This window comes from Lethenteron reissneri, chromosome 42, assembly GCF_015708825.2.
Source record: "Lethenteron reissneri isolate LAM-NWPU_2019-01 chromosome 42, ASM1570882v1, whole genome shotgun sequence".
Classification (NCBI taxonomy): Eukaryota; Metazoa; Chordata; class Hyperoartia; order Petromyzontiformes; family Petromyzontidae; genus Lethenteron; species Lethenteron reissneri.
Window position 1 is genome coordinate 5,183,841 of NC_083820.1, and position 26,848 is coordinate 5,210,688.

Below are 26,848 nucleotides of genomic sequence, written 5' to 3' on the forward strand. Positions count from 1 at the left end.
ACTACATCCCTAAAGGCGTAACTCAAATAACAATGACCACAATCCTATTATTTACCAAAGTTATAATCCTAACAACCTAATCACATTCTCAGCCTTGAACACAAACAATGACCACAATCCGAAGACTGACCAATCGTGAGTCCAACACCAACTTAACCACCACCATACACTTAACATGAACCATAAACACAATTCTATCCTCTAACACTGGCATTCAGCACCACGATATCAGCTTCGTTGCCTCTCTTCTTCGTGCTGATATTGATGGCATGCCGGCGGGCATTCATTTCAGGGTGAAGTCATGTTCATAAGCGACGAGCAACACGTTGTCCAGCAGTCAAAATGTTTTTAATGATGAACACACTTGGTACAGCTGCCGTAAAACAAAATAAAAACTCTTCTATAACAGAGCCAAACATACAGGGCAGTAGCACAAGCACACAGTACCACACAGAGGACAGCCCATGAGCTCACATGAACATTGAACTAAAGTTGTAAGACATTAATAAAATGCAGACCCCAAAGAGGTGTTCAATTGTGGGAGAGTTTCTGACATCAAGATGTACAGTCATAGCCAGCAGACACTGTTAAATATATCATCTGATGTGCTCTTATTAATACTCTATGGAATTTGATTAACATAGCAATGCGCTGGCTGAATCTCTTTCACGGGCTGCGTCCGATTCACGCATTGTTGACGATTGTTTTTTTGTCCCGATTTTAATCGAAAAGGTGACAATATCTCCATCGGACCAACGATGGGGCAAGTCGTTGGGAGTTTCGTCAAGAAGTAAAGATGCCCCGATACATTTTAATTAGGTCACTACAATAATGTGCGTGCAATTGACATTTTAATTAAGTGTCAAAACTTTTGTATATGGTAATTTTGAAAAGGCTGTGATATTTTACTTGTTTTCTTCCCCAAGGAGTACCAATGCAAGACTATTTGTAATATAGCCAGAAACTAAATCTGGCAGTCTGTTATTGATGGACTTGTTATTTCAAAGGGTATACATCTGGGTTCAACGTGTGCCCCCCCCCCCTCTTTTATTCATAACATGTCAAATACACCAGTATACTGGTTTTATTGGGTACATTTGTTAATGTGGCTTTTTGCCGATTACCCCATCGTGAAGGACAATCAACACTGGTTTAAGAGGAACAGGTCACTTTTTAGGCATTGGTTCTTCGTCACAGCACATGAATAAGAGAGCCACCAGCACAACTGTCAATTCTCTTGAATGACGTCAAAGTTATCTCTAATATAAATTTTACACAAATCTAAAATCTTTGGCAAATTCTTTAGTCGGACGCACGTTCACATGTGTGCACATCCAATCCCTCCTACAACTGAAGACCTTTTTCACATTTCGCCGCAACATAAACCACAACACTTAACGTATGCTAAATAAAACACAGGTAGAAATTGTAGCGCTCGCACATAAGTTTCGTCAACGATGGCTCACATTACTCAAGGGGTATAGACATTTGTCACACTGCATTGCAAAATATATATTTTTTGCCAACAAAAAAAATAAGACTTTATTTTTATTTCTTCTTTTTTTTAATCTGCAAAGCCATTTTTTTACGTCCACCCTTTGAGTTTTGAATAAAACCATCTGAACGGTGAATTTAACAGAAATTATTTAACAATGGCGAGCTGTACGTTATATACATGCAGCTACGGCAACCGGAATTTGAAATTACAATTCTCTGTGGCGAACAGCCTCTCTTGACTCAATTCACCTTCACGACTTTAATTGCCAGTGTAAACATTTGCAGCGAAAGGTAGCGGTCGAATGAGGTGCCATGTAAATGATGAACCTTCTACACCAAGAATCATTCCTTCAATCGCTTTTTCACAAAAATGTGCAATTATACACCGTGTAACAAAAAAATGTGTTCCTGAGTAGTGTTATTTCCTAATTGCTTATGCCTGAAAAGTACAGAAAATGGCTATTAATCCCCACAAACTTTGATTTTGTGACCAGGACAGTGATATTTTGAAATTGACCTATTTTCAATGAGAAAACGTGCCCATTTGTGTCTTCTCGTTCACATAAAGTCCTGGTCACGAAAGCAAAATTTGTGGGTACTGATAGCCATTTTCTATACTTTTTAGGCATAAGCAATTAAAAAATAACACTTAGTACCCAGGAACAAAAAATGTGTTACATCGTGTTGTGTCGATATTTGAAAACCTCAGTGGGCTTTGCCTGATAGGATGGGATGGTTTAGTTGTATGTGTTTGGGTGATTTTACCTTTCTTGTACTTTGCACTATCATGTTTTTGTACTGTTTGTTGTTGTAACGTTCTTACACCCCCCCCCCCCCCCCGGACATCTGTTAAAGAGCTTTATAGCTCATCAGATTCCTCCAGAATATTCAGATTCTGAATGGAAAGCCCTTCATCAGATTTCATGAATTCATATAAACTTGCGATCAGGAACTGAAGTTTACAGACCATCCATTGATTGGTGATCCAATTATCTTGCAAAACACCGCTAATCAATTTGCTCACGTTTAGTGCTGAACCGCTCACACTGGCAATTAACCGTCAACGGCTGCATTTTGAATTTGCCTTTTTTTCAGAGGATTTCGTGTAAATGTCAATCCGGCTTGCCGCAGGGAGCAATTAAGTGCTTTTTTTGTTGTGTTTCAAATTAATCTTAAATCTACAGCATTACATTCACAAACGTCAAAACCGTACCAACTGGCCATGCCAAGAGACCGAGTCGAGCAGACGTTGCTGGCTGGAACCCAGAGGAGACGATGACTGGAAGTGAATCGCTAATTGGTCTCCTAGCGGGAAGGCCACAATGTTTAGAGATGTTTCAAAGTCAGGGATCAACAACTCCAAAAACTCCAAAGGAGACACAAAGGATCTCGCCACCTCTCGTTACCGCTGTTCTACAACAAATGCAGCACATTGCAGGCAGTGGCCCTTCTGTTCTCAAAGGTGGCAACTAGTCTTGTAACAAGTCAAAAACCAGAACACCCCTCCCGGAGATTCGATAATCACATTTCTAGGTCACGATCTGATTCCAGAATAGTTTTTTTTCGTCTCATTTTTAACGTCTTGTTTGTATTTTTTTTTCTAGTTTTATTCACTTACAAGCTTATCATTTGCATATAATTTGCTTAAGTTGTAAATAATCGATTCTCACATGCATGATTCACTGCATGTAGAGCAAAACAAAAAAATCATTACGAATAGATGCGTCTAATGATGAAACCTGTTTTCATCCAAAACTCATCTGCCTTCTGTTGAGCAATAACTTCACCAGCATCCCCTAAAACAATGTTCACAAGCTTTCATTTTTATATTTTTGATGCAATATACGCTTTGGATATGCTGTTCACTATTACTTTAATTGATGTGTGCCCTCTATGGTTTCCGTCGAATAATTGGGCCGGTGGGAAGCTTGCAATTATGCACTTGCTGCGTTACGGGAGTTCTCAGAATCATGGCTCAACAACGCATTCTACGCAGCATGACAACGGCTAAATTGAGTCTTTTGATTTCACCGCAGATAGCGCAAATATAATCAAGGTGCTTCACCTGCAGCCGTATTGCATTCCCCTTTAAGCCTAACTTGACATTAACCTTTACAAGGGATCAAAGCAAGCAACCGGGCTACTGGCCAATCACTGTTTGCCTGCCCTGAACGAAGTTTGCGATTGGTTGGTCGATTCCTGGTGGGTGGCGATTATGAGAAAAATCAGATATCGGTGTTAAACGCAAGTGCGATTAAACTTAATTGACAAAGCAAAAGTATTCTGTGGCAGCTGTATAGGTCAAGATGTGCAATTCAAACACATGGCAGTCGACTACATAGGTGGGCAGTGTTGGTTATGACTACAGCTCAGTTAATTCCATGTTGGGAGTAACACAATAGCCTCACGGCGATTGAAAGCTGCACAATTGTGAAATCCATGGCAGGTTTGGACAGCAATCTCACACGGGTCAATAAGCTTCTGCTGGGCAAGGTCCACGCAAGCCAAGCAGAAGGGAGAACGGTCGGAGTAAGAGGTCGGTCTAGATGAGTCAACTTGTCTGGATTGCATGTTATCTCTACACCAGGCAGATACATTTAAAAATTATGATAAATAATAATGGCAGATAACATTTTACTCCTGTAGTATGTGATAGATATTTTGGAGAGGCAATTGTGCCTCTCACAAGGTCTCAAGATGTTACATTCAGATTACATTTCCTTTGAGTTATCTATAAATTTAACAATCACAATGAATTTATGTAGGAAGCTGTCAAAGTTTTACATTTTCTACCCAATATTTAACCTTTTTTGCAGTAATTCCTTTCGGCCTTTTGAACACCCAATAATATTTTTCTAAATGTACTCTGTATATTTCACAGCAGTCATTTATAAAATTGCTAAAGAAATTGTACACACGTGAGGTAAGACTTAATGAAAATGGGGTAAGTTCTTTCACGGCCCTCCCATGCTTAACAAACTATACAAATAAACCAGGTTATAATAATGATAATATACTTATCCAGGAAAGACCAAGTCTCAAGACATTTGGGATAAAACAAGTATGAACACTCAACCTCAAAACTCATATATTTTTTTGAAAGAACATGTGAAGACGCTAATATACGTCTCCATAACATCTACGCAGTGGTGACACGACAGGTCTGTTGCCGTCCTGGTTTGTAACGCACGACCTCTTGATTCCAGACACGTGACCCTATCCCACTCCCCCCTCCTGCAGGCTGGGTACACACTCTCTCAAGGGGGTGGGGCGCTCTCTTAGAGGGGCCCCTCCGAGTAGGCTGTGAAGCTTTTGACCCGGGAGAAGAAGAACGAGGCGTATTTCTTGTCTATGTCAAAGTTGGACTCCACCGTCTCTCCAGTTGCCCTGGAAGCAAAGAGAGACGCCAGGTTAGAGCAAGCGGAGACATTTGTGTCTCTAGGTGAAGTTTTTCATTTTTCAGTTTCATTTATTTGGTATAGCCCTGTGAGCCATTCGGCTCTTGAATCGGGTGCAACCGCAACAAACAAAAAACATGAACAAGAAAACATCTTAAAGTGACTATGTGCAGTGGAAGATACAAAGGGGGAGTGATGCGAGTGAATGACCCCCCCCCACCCTCCCTTGAGACTCAGGAAATTGGTATTTTATGGATAATTACAAGAGAAAATGCATTGAATGTTTTTTTTTTATGAATGTTAAACCCTATTTTAAAAGCTTGATATTTCAGGACTGCCAAACCCATTGAGAAGTCTCTATATTTGCCCGGGTGAAGGTGTTCCACCTTGTTTTGGAAAATGGTCCTGGAAAATGTCACAAATAACTTAAAAATGGTTCTGTATACACAGTAAGGTGACATTTGAGTTTTTTTGCATTTCACCCAAACCGAAATAATTTAATCTTTAACAGTTGGAATAAGACATATGAAATGACAAACCAAATATCAAGTGATTTAAGGCATGCACACATCCCAGACACCACAAACACCCATCATCACACACAGCAACACCACACCATCCAGCACACGACCCCAACACCTCACCACAACCATCCACAACACAGCTCATGGTCCCCCACACCTCAATGTGCGCAATCCCCCATCATGCCTCTAGTTTCGCCCCGATGCCCACGTGCACCCACCGGCAGGTGACTTGGCATGAATGTTGCAGCCACAACAGCTTGTTGAATCGCTGCCGCCCCCCGCACACCAACTGCAGCTCCACGTGGAAGCGCTGCTCCGACTCGGGCGGTGCCACACGGCGGTAGCGGCGGTAGCGCTGGAAATCCCCGCCCCTCTGCACGAGATCAAGCACGCGTGTGCATGCGTAAGGCACAGTTAATTAACTCACGACAGAGATTACTCCCCACCCCATCAGCGCCTCGTCCACTAAAGAATTCACAGCACAGAGACCTCCATTAGTTGCGTTCACCACAACGACACTCAGTGATGAATACTTTTTTTATATATAAAAGCTATTTTATTATTTGTGTGAAAAGGCTTTAACAGATTGGTCTAATTTTAACAAATTGTTTTACGCACCTAAAATTGGTTCATGTTAAATGTTGTTTGCGGCTTGGCAGTTGGCGCAATTAGCTCACAATCAGAAGGTTGCGAGTTGAAATTCTGGTTTATGATTGATTCAGCATATCATCCCTTCAGGGTCAATAAAATTACTACCACTCTGCGAGAAAGTCAGCATAGACTCACCCCTGCTGTAGGAATGTGAAATTTCCACCACTGGCTCAATGCTCTCAACAAGGAGATGACAGCTCTGGCTCAACGATCTATTAAGAGGTCACTTTGCTTTGGTTTCAGTCACAATGCCATGCTGGGCGAGAGGCCCTCACCTCCTTGTCGGGCCTCTTGGTGAGGATGGAGAGGACGCGTGTGTCCCCGTTAGAGTCCTGTGTCATACGGAAGTGGCCGTACAACACAGCGTCAATGCTGCGGTGTGACAGGTTGTTAGGGACAGATAAACGGGAGAACGTTTTAGAATACATATCTTAACGAAGACGTTCAACAAAACAGGACAAAATTATGAAAAAACATTAAATGGTTATAAATTCAACAAAAGACAAGTTGGGACATATGAGTTGGGCCACTTTCAGACAATGTTAGAGAGCAGAGAACTTTAAACAAGGCGGCAAGGGCTAGTCAGTTTTGGATGCATCTCCTACACTTAAAATACTCTTGTCCACAGCTACCATTAGGGTCGAATGACATCTGAAATTCTTCTTCTAAACCTTCACCAATGCCTACCGACCAGCGTGGTGAAGTGTCGTCAAACAACCAACACGACCCAACAGTGTGGCGAGGTTCTCATCCAATAATCGCCTGACATGAGGGCTATAAAAGTGCGTACGTACAGAGTAGGTGGCATGCGAGATTTGAATGGCGGCTCCCGTATGCGGCGTTGCTCGTCGCTTACCGCGTGTGCTTTGTGCGCAGACGTGACACGATGGACTGGGGGTCGTCTGGAGTTGTCAGCATCATCACCAGCCCGTCAGGGAAGAAGCGCAGATACCTGCAGTAAACACGGACACATCGCACAGAGGTCCCGGAGGCAGCCGGGCATCCAGTGATCTAGCCCCCTTCTGCCAAGCGATCAACCGTTCAAGACCCGATCTTTTGTCTCATTTGCATTGCCCGCTTCATGTACCGTGCTTCGTTCGTTCCATGAGCTGAAAGGTAACACTTTTATACTATTGCATGAAATTTGCATCTCATAATAATTGATACATTTTCATGAACACGGTTGGATTGGTCTAGAGTGAAAGTGTGTTCATTTTAACTGGTGAAGCGCTACCTGCTTATAGGGGACAATGCATTTTTTTTTACTTAACCAGGTATGCACGCTCCACACTGAGGTGCACTAACTCCAATAGAACAATGGAAGAAGTTGTTCTGTACTGATCCAGACAAGCCTGTCTCAAAACTCTTACTAATGAAGGTTTTTTCACATGTAGTAATGAATGGAAATATGCAAACAATCCACAAATATAATGGAAAAACATTCAAAGGTCCACACATGGGTGCGAGATTCTCCTTGCTATCTTGCCATCTCAAAGCAACCTCAAAGCCCAATGGCTTTTGGTAATTTGAAACACCAACCCAAGGCATGAAATAAACCAACTAGTTATGAAATTGGTATCTTTACTTGTGGGATCGAGCCAGTAGTGTAAATTCCACATCCTATGGCGGTGGCCAAGTTTATCCAGCGACCAAACTGTGATTACGTCCCACACCGTGGTATGCATTTTATTGACCCCAGAGATGATGGGTTCACTCAGCCCCCGACCGGGATTACAACTTCCAATATTCGATTGCGAGTCAAGTGCTCCAACCGCAGTGCCACTTTCCCAGATACATCAAGGCCAAGATGTCATCATGGCCAAAGCTGATGTTGTCACCAGACCTCTCCAATGCGTTCTCCACAGATCCCTCTGCTGCTCCACAATAGAAACTTGACTTCCAAGATCTGCCCGAACAGGATCCCAAGATCTGCTCTCAGGGCTTCCATTTTGGTCACCAGATTCGTGAACATCATCCCAATGCGGGTGTTGCCAATCGCCCTCACCCATTCTGCGCATGTCCCACCCAGCACCACCAGACACATCCTTATCGCTTCACAACTCTAATCCTTCTCTATGGGAACCTCATTTGCCAGTAAAAATATAATTGGTTTTTTACCCTTCTATCTGGCAACAAAACTGACACCTTTTTACAAGGAGTCATGTTTGCATAAACCGCAATACCTGCAGTCATAAATACAAACAAAAGACAAAGGCGTTTTGGCGTCATCTGGTCCAACCCATGTGAGACTAGGCTCTAAGGAAAGCTGTCTCGGGTGTGGACCAATCAACTTCAAGGACAGTGCACATTATCAGAGTTATGTCTTTTGTTTGTATTTATGACTGCAGGTATTGCGGTCTATGCAAACATGACTCCTTGTAAAAAGGTGTCAGTTTTGTTGCCAGATAGAAGGGTAAAAAAACAATTATCAACTCAATCCTTTCCCATTTCGAGACATCTGTAAGTTGCAGGGTGGGTCCCGTTCACCACTGAATCTCGGAACGCGCAAGCGGTTAGCATTCAAACTAGATTCGGTTACCATTCATTTTATTGTGAGGCATCGTGTCATTGTTTTTAAGGATAATTGTCCTCACCGCAAGAACACTGTAGCGACACGACTGCACTCTATGACAGCTGATGCCAAACCGTGCCACACGCCCTTCGGAATGGCCTTTAACTTCCGATTGTGACCAAGACGTGGAAGAAAAACTGATGACGTACACATACATACACGTACGTCATTGGAACGAGAAAGGGTTAATGGTTGAAATCTATCCACTAAATTCGCCCGACTCACCTGAAATATTCAACCAGGTGCCAGGGGCTGTAGAAGCCGTCCAGGGATTGCTCGCCCTGCCGAATGTAGCTCACTCTGCTGATGTACACCCCTGCATCCCGCAGAGCAGCGCTCGTTAACGCATGCAGCTATGAGCACGCGAGGGTCAAAGCCGACGATCATCATGTGTGAAGTCTGGGGATCATCATGCCTATCTTAAATCACCTGCAGTGTCTGCCTTTCTCTTTACTGCCTCTCCAATCTCGATTGTTGTTCTCGCTTGTCTATACTGCGTCATTTGTAGTCATTGTCTCATTTATTCAGTTCAACCAACAGCCTAACACATTATTATTATTTGAACTTTGTGTTCGCTCAGTTTCCCTAAATATGACATCAATGTATCACATGCATACATAAAAAAATATATTACATTCAAAATAATCGTTTATGACACGCAAATCGATGCACGCACTTGTGTAAAGATTTGATTGTAACCGATAAATCGTCGCATGCCCAGTCGCAGGCCAACTGTGGGTACAGCGGCTCGTCATGGCACGAGGTCACAGGGTGTCATTGCCGTGAGGTGAGAACCACGGTGCGGAGGGCTGTGCAGGTGGCCTTGGCGGAGGGAGCGGTACCATCGTAGCGCAGGCGCGTTCGCTCCAGGAACATGTGCCTCCAGGACAGGTAGGGCGACAGCTTGCCCGTGTTACGGCCCCACACCCTCAGGCAGGCCAGCCGCCAAATCTCCGGGTCCCTGTGCAGCGACAAAAACACAGACTTAAATTACCTGCAAACTATTCCATCGGGATTGCAAGGAACAATCGATGGCGAGATGTTAACTACCTCGCCTGGTCAACAGAATGTGGTGGAATTTTGATTTAAAGCTTTAGTGACTGCAGGGATTCATATTCTTGGTTCTTTCGGTAAAGTCACGTAGAAGGGAAATAATAAAATAAAAATAGAAAACAATACAAATTCTCACGACGTTTCGACTGCAACACAAGCAATCATCATCAGGTGTGAAATCCACAGCAAGAAAATGTTCTTGCTCTTGCTGTGGATTTTCTTGCTGTGGATTTCACACCTGATGATGATTGCTTGTGTTGCAGTCGAAACGTTGTGATAATTTTTTATTATTTTTTTATTATTATACTTCTACGTGACTTTACCGAAAGAACCAAGAATAGTGATGTGGTTGGTTGTATATTTGGATGAAAAACAAGACTCGGATTTACCCTTTCTGGCAATAAAACGGGTGTTAAGATGTTCAAACACCAAATGGATACCGATTGCAAGTCGGCATCAAGTCTGCATTAACCACACGTACTCGTGGCAAAGCATGCAAACAAATACGTCCTGATACTATGTGCATTGCCTTTGAAACCGATTGGCCTACACCAGAGACAGCCTTCTTGAAAGTGTAGGCCAATTAGTTTGCTTACCTTTCCTATACTTTGCACTCCTCATCATGTTTTTGTTTATCGTTTGTTGTTTTAGTACGTTCTGACCTGCCTCGACTGGAAAGTTGTGAAAACGAGCTGCATAGCCCATCGAATTCTTCCAGTATGAATACATATTCTGATTTTGACACTCATCCATAGAGGCAGCGACAAACACACCGCACATACACATAAAAGCGAGCTGGATTCACGGAGACCGCTACCGACCTGGCACACATGTAGAATCCCCGACACACCATAGACAGTTGTTCCAGAGAGCGCAGGTCCAGGTCGCTGGATACGACCCAGCGGAATACATACACCAGCACCTCCACAGGCAGCGCTGGGGACACCAAAGCACGGGCAGAGCATAGAGCAGTACCGTCACGCTCACCCGCACGCAAACCGTCGAGCGAAAGTACATCTGCGTGCCCACTCGAGTGTGGGGCGACGCTCATCTTCACTGGCAGGACCAGAGCCAGTGGTGGAAATTCCAGTAACATGTATGTAGAGCTTCTTTCGCACCGTACGTAGCCAACCGTGCTAATAGTAGCAGGCAAGTTGATCCAAAAGGACGTGCATTAAGTGGCATTACTCATTTTATCGACCCAGAAAAGGTGATCGTGATGGGTTGAGTTGACACTGGGCCAGGATTTGAATTTGCGACCTTCTGATTGCGAGTCGAACGCCGACAGCGTTTCTTCATCTGCCAGGTTCTTGCGCTCCAAGCACTCAGCACCAAAGCAATTGCCCTTGCATTAACAAATCGTACCCTCTCTGTCTGCAACGCAAAACCCACACTTCAAAGCATACAACTCTCGCCACAGGAATTTGCCAGTATTCCTCTTCAGCCTTAGCCAATGGCCCAGAGGTCCGCAGACACGCGCACTCGATACGCGCGTACATTCAAGTCGCGGAGGCTCTCGCACGTCACAGAAATTAACGAACCTCCGTCTCCAGTTGCTTTACAAACCAAGAGGCCGGGGGCCAAGGGGGTTGATTTTCTCCACGTTCGGGAGTAACATTGCCAAGATATCATCATCCGCTGGGCCACTGTGCAGACATTCCGTCGCGGCATCTCGCTCGGGTAAACTCTCCGTTCTGCCGCGCCGATGTTTATCGGAAAGGTAGGCTGGCAATCGTGTGGCAAAAACAAGCCTCGCCAGCCAGTCCATAAACGGAGCCTCCTCTCAGGCAATTCAATCGGCAGGCCCAAGCCTTCCAAACCTACCATACGTCCCTTACCAGTTGACCACACCTGACCGATACGAAGGTAACGATGCATTGATTCACCAAATCAAATCAGTTGTAACACTCAAGATACGTGCTTTAAATCATGTGTATGAGCAAACTATTTACGTGTGATAATCTACTAATTACGATTTCTTACAAAATATGCGCGATTCACTTTAAGATTGCGTTCGTTTTTTTGTCTCGATTAGACCGTCTTAGCTGCACTGTCTGGTCTGCACGTTCCATAGCATTGGTTTACAACATCTTGCTTGCCGCATGTCCCCTACCAGACCTATCAACCGTCCATATACCCCTACCAGCGTATGAGTTCAATATTTTATTAAATAATTATGATGCTCTTAGTTACATGTAATCAAAACCGAAGCCATTTATCTCTTAACTTAATAACAAGTAATGACTAAATATTGACAATGTAATATTTCCACATGAACAACACACATCCGTACAGTTTAAGTAATCTTTTAAACACCACACTACACAGCAGGAAAGTTGAGGATCACTGGGCGTGGAATAAAATAAACGGTGTAAACACGAGAGGGCACAAGCAAAGTATGTGGATGGCCGAGGCGTCCAAGTTCATGGGTTCACCGAATTCCATTCGACAGATAAGTACATGGCATTAGAATTGCTAGTGCACACACAATGCGCATACATATTTTTTACACTTATTTATCCAGCAAAGCCTCAGCCAGTCCCACTAATCTTTTGTCAGGAAGATCCTGCCAAGTTTTTGCAGTAGGTGGCGATGACTGCTATGTATATTCCAATTTAGTCATTTCCTTCGAAAACCCGGGTGACCTAACCCAACGTGACCATTGACATTCCGTGACCCGTGTCGCATAACCCTCGAGATATCACTTGGTATCCCTGGGAACCGCCCGTTCCATAATGCATATTTCAACGGTACTATCCCATTCGTACAGTCTGCACCGTCACAATTTATCATTCTTGTGCTCCATCTCGTTTGTTTCGTGGAACTCATTTAAACCATTAGCCTCAATGAATAATTTGCAGTACGCAAATATAATTATAGCCGGACGCAGAATTCGATGCTTGCATCAGAGCATAAGAATCACATCGTCCCGATTAAAGCCCCTGTGACAACACGCACACAAGCGAGTCACAAAGTGCCACGTTCGCGGCATACATTTTGGCAAATGACTCAGGAGGAATAACCCCCAATCGTGAATTAACATTCAAAATCCAATCATTGGGAGACATTTCAACGTCCAATCACCTGCAGGAATCGCAATGTCCAATCGATCAGCCAAGGGTTGCTCAACATCCAATCAGCAGGAAGCTTTGTGGTGATGTTCAGCGATGGTATAGAGCGATGCACATCTGGCTTATCTCATCTGCCGTGATATATTCAGAGAAAGGTGAGCAAGAAAGCATGCTTGGCCATGGTGCTCAGTGAGTTTTACTGCAATCAAAGTGACTATGAACTTCCGAGCATCTGCAGAATCTAGGAAAGCGATAACCCAGAATAGCAATGCGTATCGGGTGAATAAACGCACACGCGTTCATGTTCCTTTTGTGTCACCCGCCGCTCACTTGTTTTATCATCACAGGCGAGCCACGTGGGTTGTTTCTTTTTCAGATGTTTTTCTCTCTCACGTTTCGCCGAGTGGTCGTTATTTTTGTTTGAGAGCCTCAGGTGCTGCACGTAGCGTTAAAAGTGCAGCTCTCTCTCCCCCTCTAAACAATGCTCACGTCAATGATGGGGTTTTACGGTCAAGTTTTGGGTCATGAAGTTGCACAAAAGAATGTATTTACAAAGACGGTGGTGCCTCGGTCACAGCCGGAGAGAATAAGAAAACCGTGGAGAGCGTGACTTCCTTATAATGACATTTCATTCGTCTTTCCGAGGTGGAAAAAAAATCCGAAGCACATTTGTGACTTTCAATTATTATTTCTTTATTTCGTGTAGCTGCGGCACTTGGAACGAGCCGTCAGCATGGATGGGTTCAGGAGAAACCACTTCCGGAGCCCCAAGAAATAAAATAGTAGTGCTTGACAACATTCAACAAGGCACACGGCACGACCTTGTAAATAAATCACACGATGGCTTCACGGCTTCTCGGGCTTTCACGCGCCAAGAGATTCTTTACGTCAATAACGCGATAAAAATTATAAAACAAAGAAATGTTAACGTTCCGAGTGTACCACGCACAATTTACGCCTAAAATCAAGAGCCTTCTTCCGAGCCATGGATTTTTGGATCAGCCTGCGATGCAACCCCTCGATAAAGCACCTTCACAAGCACGGCACTGTGTTGTCGCTTATCGTGCGCGGCCCGGTCTGCTGTGACGATGAGCGATACACGCCCACGCGTGTCTGTGCTTGTTTTACCAAAAAACGTTTCAAGCGCTGGGGAGAAGATAGTCGATTTCTTTAACCGTGTTTTCATACGAAAACAAATGATGCAAAATTATGAGATACGAGCGTGGTAAAAAAAAAATAGATTTTTGGGGGAAAGATATGAAGGAGGGAAAATAAGAGGCGGTCGGTCGCGCTTGTTTTGTGGGATCGCATGCGGACCTCAGTAGAGCAATCACGACTCATTGCTCTATGACATTTCATCCGAGAGCGAAGGCATGAAACACATGAACTGGGTTCTAGATGCGCATGCGAAAATGCGACATTTTCGAGAACGCATACGGTGGAGTGAAGACAGCATGAGCACGGCAGTCGTGCGTGTTTGTGTTGGCGTGCGAATGTGTGCGAGTGTGTGTGCATATATTCATGTCCTGTGTATGGTTGTGCAAGCATGTGTATCAATGTGCTTATGGGTACGGATGAATATGGGTGTGCGAGTGTGTGGCTATGTACCGGTTTGCACGTGTGCAAGTGTGTGCAAGTGTGTGCAATAGAGTGCAGCGCGTGAGTGCAAGTATGCAGGTATGTGTATTTGAGTGTGGGCATATGTGAGCGGATGCGTGCTTCCGAGCGTATGTGTGTGTGCGAGCAAGTGCGCGAGCAAGTGTGTGTGTGTGCAACTGTGCGGTTGTGTGTGTGCAGGTAAAACAGTGCACGCGTGTGCAAGCGTTTGTGGATGCGTGCAAGCGTGCATGCAGGCAAGCGACTCCTTGCAAGTGCGTACGGATGTTTGTGTGCGAGTGCATGCGGGTATGTCAGTGTGTGTAGGTGTGTGAGTGTTCAAGGGTACGTTTTGAGTGTGTGCCAATGTTCTCTCTCACCGGAAATGTGCGTCTGCCTCGACTCGGTGTCCCGCCGACACAGTTTCGGTTGAGCCTCCTGCAGGCTCAGTTCACTTTGGAAGGAGGTGAGGAGGTTCGTCACCGCGTTGTCCTCCACCACCTCGCTGAAGGAAACCACCCATCCACTCGTTCATTGACTGCGAGCTTCCACTCACTCATGCGTTCACTGTCAACTTCCACTTGGGGAGAACGGTCAGCAAATATTACGAGCGATGGACTATACTCAAGCATGGTGGCACACGCCTGTAAATTCAGAGACTTAAGAGGGTGGAGGTTGACGGATTATAAAATCAACAAGAGACAACACAAGGGTGACATAACATCACTTCCTGGCTTTTCCCATTAGGCACCTCCTGTGACGTCCTTTCCCGCTGGTCACTTCAGTTGTTCCTGTGCCGTTATTGTGCAGCATGGCCATAGACAAGGCGTTGGACTTCAGAGATTATACTGCGTCGACAAGACCTTGCGCAATCGCGCCATTTTCTCTTGAAATTATAATGACTGACGCTGCATCGGAGAGAGTGCAGTAGGCCCAGCAATGCTCGCTCAGTCTCAACAACCCCACTATGCTTCGTGCGGGCCGGGCCAAGCTTACCGATTGTCCATGTCTCCTGGCGAGCCATTTTCGCCCTCATAATCATTCACCCGGAATTCGATGTCAGGCACCAGCTGCATCGCCTGCCGGTAAAACTTGATGGCTGGAAGCGCAGAGAAAACAAAAACCGGCAAACAAAGAAAATTGTCGCTATTTTATGTAATGATTTACGCCCCCCCCCCCCCGCCGCCCCACCACCACCACCAGCGTATCAACAACGTCACATTTCGAAATTGCGGTTCAATTCTGAAGTAGTTTTTTTTTTGTTCAAAATCTGAATCTTGATTTATACCGGCAGAATCCGATGAGCTATAAAGCTCTTTTTCACAGATGTCCAGTTATTAGTTTCATTATCCTGTGTGCGGGAGCCACATGGATTGTTACATTGCCGCACTGTGAGAAATGGCGATGGGGTGGGGAGGCCTTCATCCTGCAGTGGACAGATGATAACCGAGATGATGGCTTATTTCGAGATTATACAATCTACAATGTTGAGCGCATGGTACGTTGTGTGTGACTTGTTTTCGATTGCACTCCCTGTGCCTTTGCACTTGTTTGTTTCTTGTCTTTTCCCAGGTCTCCATTGCAAGAGGTTTGGGAAAGACTTGTATGCAGTAGTTGTGTCAAGGTAACTTAACACAAACATGCAATATTTTAATTTACACATGTAAACCACGTGGCCAGATGTTTTTGTTTTACAATTAAATCATTACTTATTACCCTCACTCAGCTATTCGTCTATTATTCAAATTGATAACCTGTTGGCAGAATGTGAAACTTAAAGATGTGTTAAAGATTAAAAAAACTAAGTCTCTTTCATTCCAAAATATATTGGTTATCTGACCACTCTTGCATAGTTTTAGCTTGGGACGTGATTCTTATGGCCATTTTTCCTCCAATGTTGCTATCAGACAAACACAATTTCCACTTGGAACTCCCGTGGCAAGCAGTTGTACCATGTTGGGCAGAGGGTGGCTCTGGAGGATGTCAGAACTACTTCCGAAGTTGGTCCCAAGGGGCCCGCTTTAGCCACACTAGGGGCACACAGACATTGGTAATTGTTTGCTGATAACTGCAACAATCGCCGCCTTCAGCAAACCCCAAATGCCCCCCGGCTAATGCTCACGTATAGACTCGCGAGCCTACGTGCCAAATTCTCTTCTTGTCCCAACGTTCATTTCAATTGGAATTGTTTTTTTTCGCGAAAAAAACCTGCTGGTGCCTCAATCACCACTGAGGAGGAGTGAAGAGGTGAAGGGGGGGGGGGGGTAAATCCTCCAGGTGATGTGTTTTGGCCATGTCGCTGAGATGGGAATCTCTCCCTAAGTGCGTGCGGCGTTGAGGCTGGAACAAAAGGCGGCCAGCCGTCCCCGTCCGATTTGGCGGTCGCGTCTCCTGCTCTCGCGCGCTCACCTAGCAGCCCGCTATCCGGTCGCCGGCACGAAACTAAGACACAGCCAGCCGCAGCCTTTGCGGTGCTCCCGTGACAACTTAGCCGGCATTTGCTACATCATTTAGCATGAGACGGGCATGGGCTGACTTGCTCGTATCGCATTACAGGCAATTTGAAATGAATACGATTAAACCACACAGGAGACAAGACGCTAGGCACATAACCAACAACAACAACAAAGTAACAATTTAGAAAGAGACTTAAAATGTATCATTTAATGTATTAAATTGTAAATATTTTAATATTTCCTCTAAGCAAATTGTTCTTAGTGGGGCAATTCCAAAAAAAAAATGTAATAGCTAACTGCTTAAACGAGAAATGAGGCAACATACATCTATGCTCAGGGCTCTAAGTCATATGGCTGGGGTCAGTCTACCATGAAGACAACCAATGATAAGACTTTACCAGAAAACAGTACTGATATTCTTGACCCAGAGGGATGACAAGCTGAGTTGATGAGGATTTTAACTCCTGACCGTCAAATAACGTACTTGCTGGCAGTACTATTTCTCAATTGTCACCATCATCGCCCTTGCGAGTGCGATAAAATTAAAAGACTGCTTCAGTGGAATAGACGTTTTCGTTTTTTATAGACTGGTCCCGATCATGGGAATGTGGAATGTCCATGACTGGCTCAGGACTGCCAATGAAGATAAGCCTTATAGAGGGTATGTGACTTGTTTAGTGACCCTGTTTACAAAACTAATTGAACACGCTTGGTGGACAGGAGTGCCGCTGTGTTTCCATCTTGTGGTAAATTGTGCCTGTCCACAGAGTCCATGACAGACGTTGCTCTCGCTCTTATCAGTGACAAACTGCCAGGCCAACACGGGCGGTGACAAAGAAAGCGGCAGCAGCAACAACAGAAAAAAGAAGTGTAAAAAAAAACACCGAGAGGCCGTTCCGGCACAGCCGCCCCTCTCTCCCCACCGTCACCTGACCGAATTCCCCGGTGTCATGTTTCACGGGACCAGTGGCCCTGACCGCCTTTCCCTGCCATCGCCCACCCACTCCTCCCCTACTCCGCCATCTCCGGTGCAAGGCATGCGTGCCGTTCCATCATCGGCCTCGGCCCCCAGTCGAACCCTAAACTTCAGTGGCAGCTTAGACGCCAGGCGCTGACCCGACCGCACACAGGTGATGCTTACCCACCCCCCCGCCCACCGCGTTTCCAACACCACGCCACCCTCGCCTAACCTAGCCCTCTCTGAAGTTTGGAAGACTTAGGAAGCGAGGCGGCAAAAATAAGAAAAAGAAAAATGAAAAGAAAAATTGAGGGACGACCAGCATTTTGGAGAAGGGAAGTTGTCAAAACACTGCTGTTGGAGGGCCTTCGATGGTGGGGACCGAGGCTTCATGATGGCATTACTGTTTGCTGCAACCACACAGACGCCAAGCTATTCTGAGTTACACCAGCTTGGAACTTGTCTTCAAAGGAGAGAGTATAACATTACTGCACTTACTCATAATCTATATTATGAAATGAAAAGCGAATTCAGACATTCCAACCGGATGCCCTTATTTATAAGGCTTCTATTGAAAGCACTGAGCCAGTGGTGGCATTTCCACATTTCTAGGACAGGGACCAGTCTATCCTGAAGACAGAAAGATGGCTTCCCTGAAGGAAACCTACACATTGAGATCTCTTCTCTCAGTGACCGTAAATAACCTACTACGTCTGAATTACCCTTTTAATTTACTGCACAATGTTATACCACTTATTACCGATAACCATTGTTGATTGTTGCCAGCCTAGGGGGAGTATGGTTGCTGTCAAAGTAATGTGGAATATGAACCAATAGTTCAGGGTCAGCAGCAAAGCTGAGTGCTACAGCAGCGGTTGCTTGTTGAACATATAAAAACATTGATTTTATTTCATTACAGAAATCCTTACAGTCTCGTTTTCAGGAGTGCCCCAGGAATGTTTGACCAGTTTCTTTTACAATATCGATTCCCTAAAAAGTCACTCTTGCTCGGCTTACCACCATCATGGCTGGCAAACACGCAAACACCAAACGTAAAAAAAAAACTGCACAGATGTGATTTGTGAACAAATGTTTACAGTAACGCAACGCTGACACTGACCCTGAATGTTGTGATTTTTATGTTTCGCAAGGGATTTGAAGACGAGTAATTGTGATGTTTTAAGTGGGAAACCCTCGGATTTGTGGTGACCCGGATCAAGATTACGGGTGAGAGAAACGCAGTCATCACAAGCTCCAAATCCCCTTTAATCCCAGTAATGGGTGCTGAGTTGGGTACCTTCATACAGAGCCCCCTCCTGTTCCAGCTCTGCAGCTCTAATGAACAGCTCCCGCGCCTGCAACGCAACACAACACAATGTGGATTTATATAGCATCAAGTAGGAGACAATGTGGGTTTACGTAGCGTCGAATAGGACACGTGGGTTTAAGTAGCGTCTAACAGAACACAAAGTGGGTTTATAGAGCATCTAATATACACGTGGGTTTACGTAGTGCCTAATACAACACAATGTGGGTTTACGGAGTGATGAATACAACAAAACGTGGGTTTACATATCATCTAATAGGACACGTGGGTCTACATAGCGTCTAATACACAACACAAAGTGGGTTTATAGAGCATCTAATATACACAATGTGGGTTTACGTAGTGTCTAATACAACACAATGTAGGTTTACGTAGTGTCTAATACAATACCAATGTGACTGCATCTCATGGCACTGTATAGAACTGACACGGCACAACAGTGCAAACATCGTCAAATCATGATCCTCTGCAGATAAGAGTTGACATCAAAAAATACACAGCACAAAAAAATAAACGGCTCTTGTCATTAGGCACATGGCAATGCATCAATTAAAACGTAATCTTACAAGCATGATACATCAAATTGAAAGTTTAATAACAGGACATTTACAAGCAATACAAATCACATGAAAATGATATGCTGTTACACTGATGTAATCTTTCAAAGCCTTTGTCTAATATGATGTGGTTGACCAATGTTCGTCTTGCCAGAGTTATATTCCGAATGTGCTACGTAACGACATGAAAACATTCCCATTGGAGATCTTAAGACGAGCAATGCTCCACATTGTCAATTGCCTGAGAAGATGTTGTTACAGAATTACTTAAGTCACTTCAAATCTCCTTTGTCAACATGAGGGACATACTTTTAATATGCCCTGCAATAAATGTTTGGTTTAACACGCAGGCTTTCGCGACCAATATTATTCATAATCAACGTTTTTGGGTTAGATCGCGTTATTTATAAATGTGTCGTAACCCTCCACCACCCGACATGGCCAATCAGCAAAAAGTGTCACGTTGACACTCCCCCCTCCGCCTCAAATCGTTGCACCTGATGAGTTAAATGATGACGTCACCCTGCTGCTGCTCTATTTAAGACCGGGAGCAAGAGCAGAGCCTCACCATTCTGGCAAATTGCTCGATGATGCTGGATGCAATTACCAGTGAAACGTCGTACTCAAAAATTGTAAATGTTGTGGTTTCACTCTTCAACACACCGGTGGGCTAAAGCAGTGAACTATTTGTCTTTTGTTAACGTGACACTTTTTTGCTGATTGGCCGTGTCGGGTGGTGGAGGGTTACGACACATTTATAAATAACGCGATCTAACCCAAAAACGTTGATTATGAATAAATGTTTGATAAGTGTCAATGAAATGGAAAATGTTACATCTCCAAGCTGGGATAAGTCACGGCTCGTGAAATTACTAATCTAATTATGGGTTTTTCACGTGCAGTTATTGCCGACCAGGCTGAGACCATAAAATCAATAACCCGAGAACCTGGCTTAATAACGAGCAGCTGAAACCCAGATTTAAACCCAGGTTGTGAATGGTTGCTGGCTCAGTGTCTCTACCACGGTATTAGCCCAATAAGCACCTGGCCACCAATGAACAAAACGAAGAACATTTAAAGTGACTTTCATCTTAACGACTGCCGTACCTTGTAATACATCACCACGTCACTATAGGCAAGCGTCACTGAGAAACAAAAACTAGAATGCATCACACTTGAGCTTAAACTCCGACAAACAACAGGCACTGTAGAGCACGTGCAGAAGCAACAGTGCGATTTGCATCCGACAATAATTCAGAGAAATGTAGTCCCGTGGCTGTCACACAAGGGCGTATGTAGGCGTCTGTCGGGCGCAGCGAGATTAAATGAACCAGCGATGGCCAAACGCCACTGGCCAGAGCTGATCTACGGTACGCAGCCCCACCTGCTGGTAATGACCTATCATGTACAACCAGGTGTGCAGCCTCTTGTTACGATTAACCAATTGACACTGATTCAACGCTCACTCGGCAAGCATCGAATTCAGTGCTTTAGAACGGATTAATTATTTAATGTTAATGTTTGCACACTTGTTCACCGGAGTGAATATAAAATGTTTGATCTATATTTCGGTATGAATGAAATCGCAAAGTTAATCGATCAAATTTTCATTTCTTGTTCTATTAACTGTAGTTTATTAAACCAATTTCTTTTTGGTCTCATATTTAATCTTTATTCTGTATTTGTTGCAACCCAAGTCTCACTTAAAAAGACGTTGACTCTCAACGGTTTATCACCCGGTTTAAATTATGATCATGTATTAATTTTGAACAGACCACTGCACATATGTAGCACAGACGTACATTTGAAACAATTCCTAAGCACAAAATAAAATTTCATTTACCAAAGTGGACAATAAATAAACGAAGAAAACAGTGCACAATGAATATCATTTTTAGAAGGTCAGATTTCAACCTCCTCTTAAATTATTTACAGCTGCAAAGCAAATTGCACCGTTGTGGAGCAGATCCCAGAGCTGCGTAGGGATACAGAAAATGCCATGCCGACTATTTTGAAGTTGGTATGTGGTTGCACCCAAATGACCTGACGAGCCGATCCCTGCAAATCTCACACGGGAACATAAACTTGAAGCAGCGCCTTGATGTAGGAGGAAGCCATGGAATGAAGAACTTCACATGGATTGAAGCAGGTCTTGGAATTCACAATTCATAGGGAAATCACTGTTGACATCCCTACAGAGAGTATTCATTTTATCAACGTATGTAGAACTTCTTTCACAACATACGTAGCTAACCGTGCCATAGGGTTACAATTTTCCCTGCTGGCTTCAAAAATGTCATCAAGCGGCAATACCTATCTATTAAGCAAGTGTGTAATGATACATTTTAATGAGGGAACCAGTGCATTGCTACAACCCTAAATAACGAGTATGGGTGACGGTGCCAATTCGGACTGCCAGCGTCTCTCCCCCTTGTCGCCGCACCTGCTCTTCTGCGCAGAGCGTCGTCTTTGCTCGGTCTTGCGACCCCGGCTGCACCGGGGACGGCACCGGCAGCTGCGGGGCTGTACCACCGGGCAGGGGGCCCTCACGGGCAGTACCCCCTCCTGGGCGGCCCCCTTTCAGCTCCGAGCGCCAGCGCTCCCTGAACGCCTCCAGCTGCTCCTGGCGGCGGCAAAGGACACGAGCCTCAGGCGCAACCCAGGTGGACTGTTTCCTCTGGCCCCATTATGTTACAACACAGCATCATGTGGATTCACAAGTGTGACCAAACGTCCCTCAGCTGTAGAAGACACATTCGGCACGATTAGGGGTCCGCACACAATTATATTTTGGCGAGTGTGTAGATTAATTCTGTGGTCTGTCTTGCCATTGAATTCTGTATCGGCCGTGCCTCATATGCACTTGACATTTGCTCTTGTCGTGTGTGCCATTTCTCATTTGTGTTGCTCATATGTATTGCCGCATTTGTAATTTCTCTCTCATTTGTACTTGAAGGAAGAACGGAATCGGCTGTATTTCAATTGCACCATTGATGGCATGGGATGAGTACGTTTCCAACTGGAAATTCAGCAACAGATCACCTTGTGTCAGGAAATAGCCCTGAACGATGACATGGCAGAATAATAATATAAGAAATGCCTTCATTTACCCAGGAAAGCTTTAGCGAGTCTCAAGTATAGCTCACGAGAAGGTCATCCAAGGGAAAACTTAATTAATTCCATTAACGAGTGTTTGGTGACTTCTGAAGTACCATCAATAATCTGCACAACATTTTATACACCCTACAAATTGCATGAGTTGTTTGTTAATAGTCCAAAAATGTACTCCAAGAGCTAAAACGTGCCAAATTAGTGAACCACCAATTTAATGCAGTATTTTTATGCTGCCAATTGTGCCCAAGATAAGACCAGTAAATCACAACTAAAATCCAATTAAATCATGCAGGAAACTAACTAGGTGCTTTCACGCTGGGTTCAATCCTAATCAAGGGGGTGATTAAGGCTCATGGGATAAGTTGTAGAAGGATCATTAAATGCATTTGTTCTGCACTTACATTCAGATTCTTTTCTGATGCAGCCTCTTGCTCATCATCACTGTCATCCATGAGAAAAGAGAGATGATCTTTGTCTCCTTCAGCCTGTTAATGCACATACACCCACACAAATACATAAGCACACACAACAATGTCCATTTCCCACTAAGTAAAGGTGATATCACTATAGTGTTCCAGATCTTCCCATACCACATCAGTCATCTCCTCTCAAGCTTGTGCTGTACCCCTTTGGCCCCCTCTATCTGGTCAAAGTGAAATTGCTTTGGCATACAGTAACTGGGTATGCAGCCAACACAACCATGCCTGCCAAAAAAGCTTACTGATGTGACTGTCCAGAACATTCGAGTATCTGTGAGCTCATTGCAGCGTCCAGCCTGGTTAAACCCAGGAAGGAACGTCGGAAAGCCAAATGTTTCAAGCATACGCAGGTGTACCTGTGAAAGGTACCACGTTTCGCAAACATAAAGAGACTTTATAACTGTGTCCGAAGAGAATCGGAGACGTGTGTGGAGTAACATGCCAGGCAGTTTCTACACAGCGTAACACGACCGATGAAAATAGAATGCTGTGTGACTGATCCGAAGCGAGACCTTTGCTATCCAACCAAGAGCTGGTCATTAGCACACTATCGGGTATGGGAACTCCTCAAATATCTCCACAATTGCCCTATTACTCACGGAGAGGTAGAGGTGTGGAGTGTTTAATGGTACAAAATATCTAGGCAAGTGCAGATGCAGACATAACAATTGCAGGCGATTTAAGTTGATCAATTTCCAGGTCCAACTTAACGATTCAATTTAAATGCCGAAAGCTCCAACAGCCAAACATAATTGTTTACGGTAAATAATCGAAAGAGTATCAGGAGGAATCTCCCAAGCCATGTTGTGCAGCCGCCTTCTTTACGCGCTGTGTTTTAACAATGTTGGAACACTTGTATATCCCAGTAGAGAGAGAAAAAGAGGATTTAAAATGTATTTTAAATTTCACCACTAGATCGGAAGGATGCAAGTTCAAATCGTGGCAGGGAGGTTGACTCATCCGATCACCTCTGCGGAGTTGATCAAGATTAATACGACGTTGTACTTTGGATAAACTCGCCCCTGTCATACGACTGTGGAAGACACCGTTTGCACATGGCTATAAACAGGATAGGAGCACTGCCTCAATGCTCATTGGCGCAGGAAATTCACTTTGTTTTTAGACATCACTTCAGCACGCATGTCTCTCAAAGTGTTATGCAACTGTTCCCATGTGGACCTATAGGCATTGCGTTTTCCTCATATCAGTCTATGGGTATTCATTCATTTTAGTGTTTAGCCCGGTACATAACTGTTTGTGGGAATCACCAGTGAACCAAAGCCTGATTGCCACTGTTGTTATCCTGTAAGCAGCATTAATTCGTTATCCGCGTTAACCTTCTGCCGAGGACCAAGTGAACCCAAACATCTTCAGCCATTGCCTAACCACTGCCGGATGAAGGCATCTCCTACCACCGCGCAGTCTGACAGGCAATCTTTTTCAGTTAACATTTTACCGAGAAAATCCCTTGAGCTGGAACTCGTTTGCAAGGGTGCCAAACGTGTTATAATCCTCCAACAACGATGCGAAGGATTATTCCGAGTTATGTAAGATATCGTAATTATCGGCAATTCACCCGCATTGGCTCGAGCAAAGCGTGACTGGCGATGGCACACCGAATGTTGAAACCGGTCTAGAATCTGCTTGTGTTGAAACAATGCTCCAGGATTTCTCCACAATTCTTGGCTGTCCGCCTAATGATGCTGGTTGTAATTACTCGCGAAACGTCATCGGTACTCGAATTGTAAATGCTGTGGGTTTACTCTCCGACACACAGCGGTGTGCTGCTGTATTAGTATCGAATTGGCATGTGACATGTTTGTTTGTTGTAGTACAGAGTTAGACTGATGGCCTTAATCTAAGTTGTCTTATGGTTATTGTTGTTCTTGTTTGACTTGCATCCCACTGGGATTTTTGCACACAGCGTTGGTGTACGGTGTTTTTTTCTGCAATATTTTGCTGTCTTTTCTTGGATTTTCTGTTTGCACTTAGTCACATATTCACTTTAAGATGTTTTTGTTCATGTTTTTGTTGTTTGTTGCGGTTGCACCCGATTCAAGAGCCGAATGGCTCACAGGGCTATACCTAATGAATGAACTTGACAGACCTTACTAATTGGCTGTGCCGGGTGGTAGTGGGTTTAACGACACATTTATATTTCCTTATTATTCGGTGTGCTGTACTAGTAACGAATGGTCACGTTTTGTTGACGTGACAAACCTTATTGATTGGCAGTGTCGGGTGGTGGTGACGGATATAACGAAGCATTTATATTTACGCGATCTAACCCAAAAACTTCGATTTTGGATATTGGTCGCAAAATCCTCCGACTTGTTAAACTCAAATGATACTCTCGGATGGGTTATGAATTACTTTTCTACATTTTATTTTATGTGGAGACGCAGATATGTGGAGGAGACATTGTGTGCTTGCGTCTTGTCGCAAACAGCTGTTATGTAATGACACGTACACACACATTTTTTTTAAAATCTACAACCCGTACAGTAAGTAGGTCAGCAGCGTGCGTGACGTCACGCGCAGATGGGAGGGCGGACCGCGTAAATGACGTCATACCCGCACGCTGTTCGCAATAACATCGACAATGACGACACGAGCGACCGCTGCGATGACGTCATTACCAAAGAACCCCCCCCCCCCCGCCTGTCAAAGAGAAACGACGCAAGCTGCAGCTCCTATTGGCGCGCAGGCCGTCACGTGACGTTGTAAACACCCCCCCCCCCCGGCGACCAATGAGCGTCGAGAAGGGGTGAGCTGGTGTCAACACTGCCGTGTTGGCTACGCCCCCCACCCCACCAACAACAACCCCAACAACAACCACCCCAACAACAACAATCACCCCAACAACAACAATAATCCCAACAACAACAATAATCCCAACAACAACAATCACCCCACCAACAACAACAATCACCCCAACAACAACAACAATCACCCCAACAACAACAACCCCCCCCACCCCACCAACAACAACAATCACCCCAACAACAACAACCCCCCACCCCACCCACAACAGTAACCGCCGCCACTCGCCACACAGTGGCAGTGACGTCACCACGGCGTTCGTGCCAGGCTACGTGCGCGTCTCGGCCCACGGTGAAGTTGTCGAACGCCCCGCTTGGCAAAAGGAGGTGAACAGGAACAGAGGCAGCGGGTGCCATGAGGTCGGCTGACTTGAGCCGAGTGCACCGATGCAACTCCGCCCCTCACCGCCACGAACGCCTCTCGCGTCTTCGCCTCAACGCGACCGAGTTTAAAAGCAATCGCCGCCGCCGCTCACCATTTGCACCCGGCTCGAGCGAGGGGTTGTCGACGACGCGCGCTCGCCACGCGGCGCTCAGCACAGTTCACGGTCGGTGAAGCGAACGACGCAGCGAGCATCGCTACGAGCCCTGCGAACCGCGGCCATGGCTGAGACGGAACTGCGAGGCCACGCCCCCCTCCCTCCCCGGACCCCCCCCCTCCCTCCCCCGGACACCCCCCCTCCCTCCCCCGGACACCCCCCCTCCCTCCCCCTCCCTCCCCGGACACCCCCCCCTCCCTCCCCCGGACCCCCCCCTCCCTCCCTCCCCCGGAC

The 26,848-nt window shown here is 45.0% G+C and overlaps 1 protein-coding gene across 1 annotated transcript; it reads right to left on the minus strand.

The window, feature by feature from the left end:
- Positions 1–332: 332 nt before the first annotated feature.
- Positions 333–26,667, minus strand: FBXO9 (F-box protein 9). The gene is given in 14 exon segments (XM_061569126.1): positions 333–4,884; positions 5,638–5,792; positions 6,346–6,442; positions 6,927–7,022; positions 8,868–8,958; positions 9,485–9,603; positions 10,517–10,631; positions 14,743–14,867; positions 15,359–15,461; positions 19,074–19,131; positions 22,104–22,283; positions 23,176–23,259; positions 26,552–26,589; positions 26,592–26,667. Coding segments are annotated over 14 exon segments (1,431 nt in total). The 5' UTR covers positions 26,653–26,667; the 3' UTR covers positions 333–4,775.
- Positions 26,668–26,848: the final 181 nt, after the last annotated feature.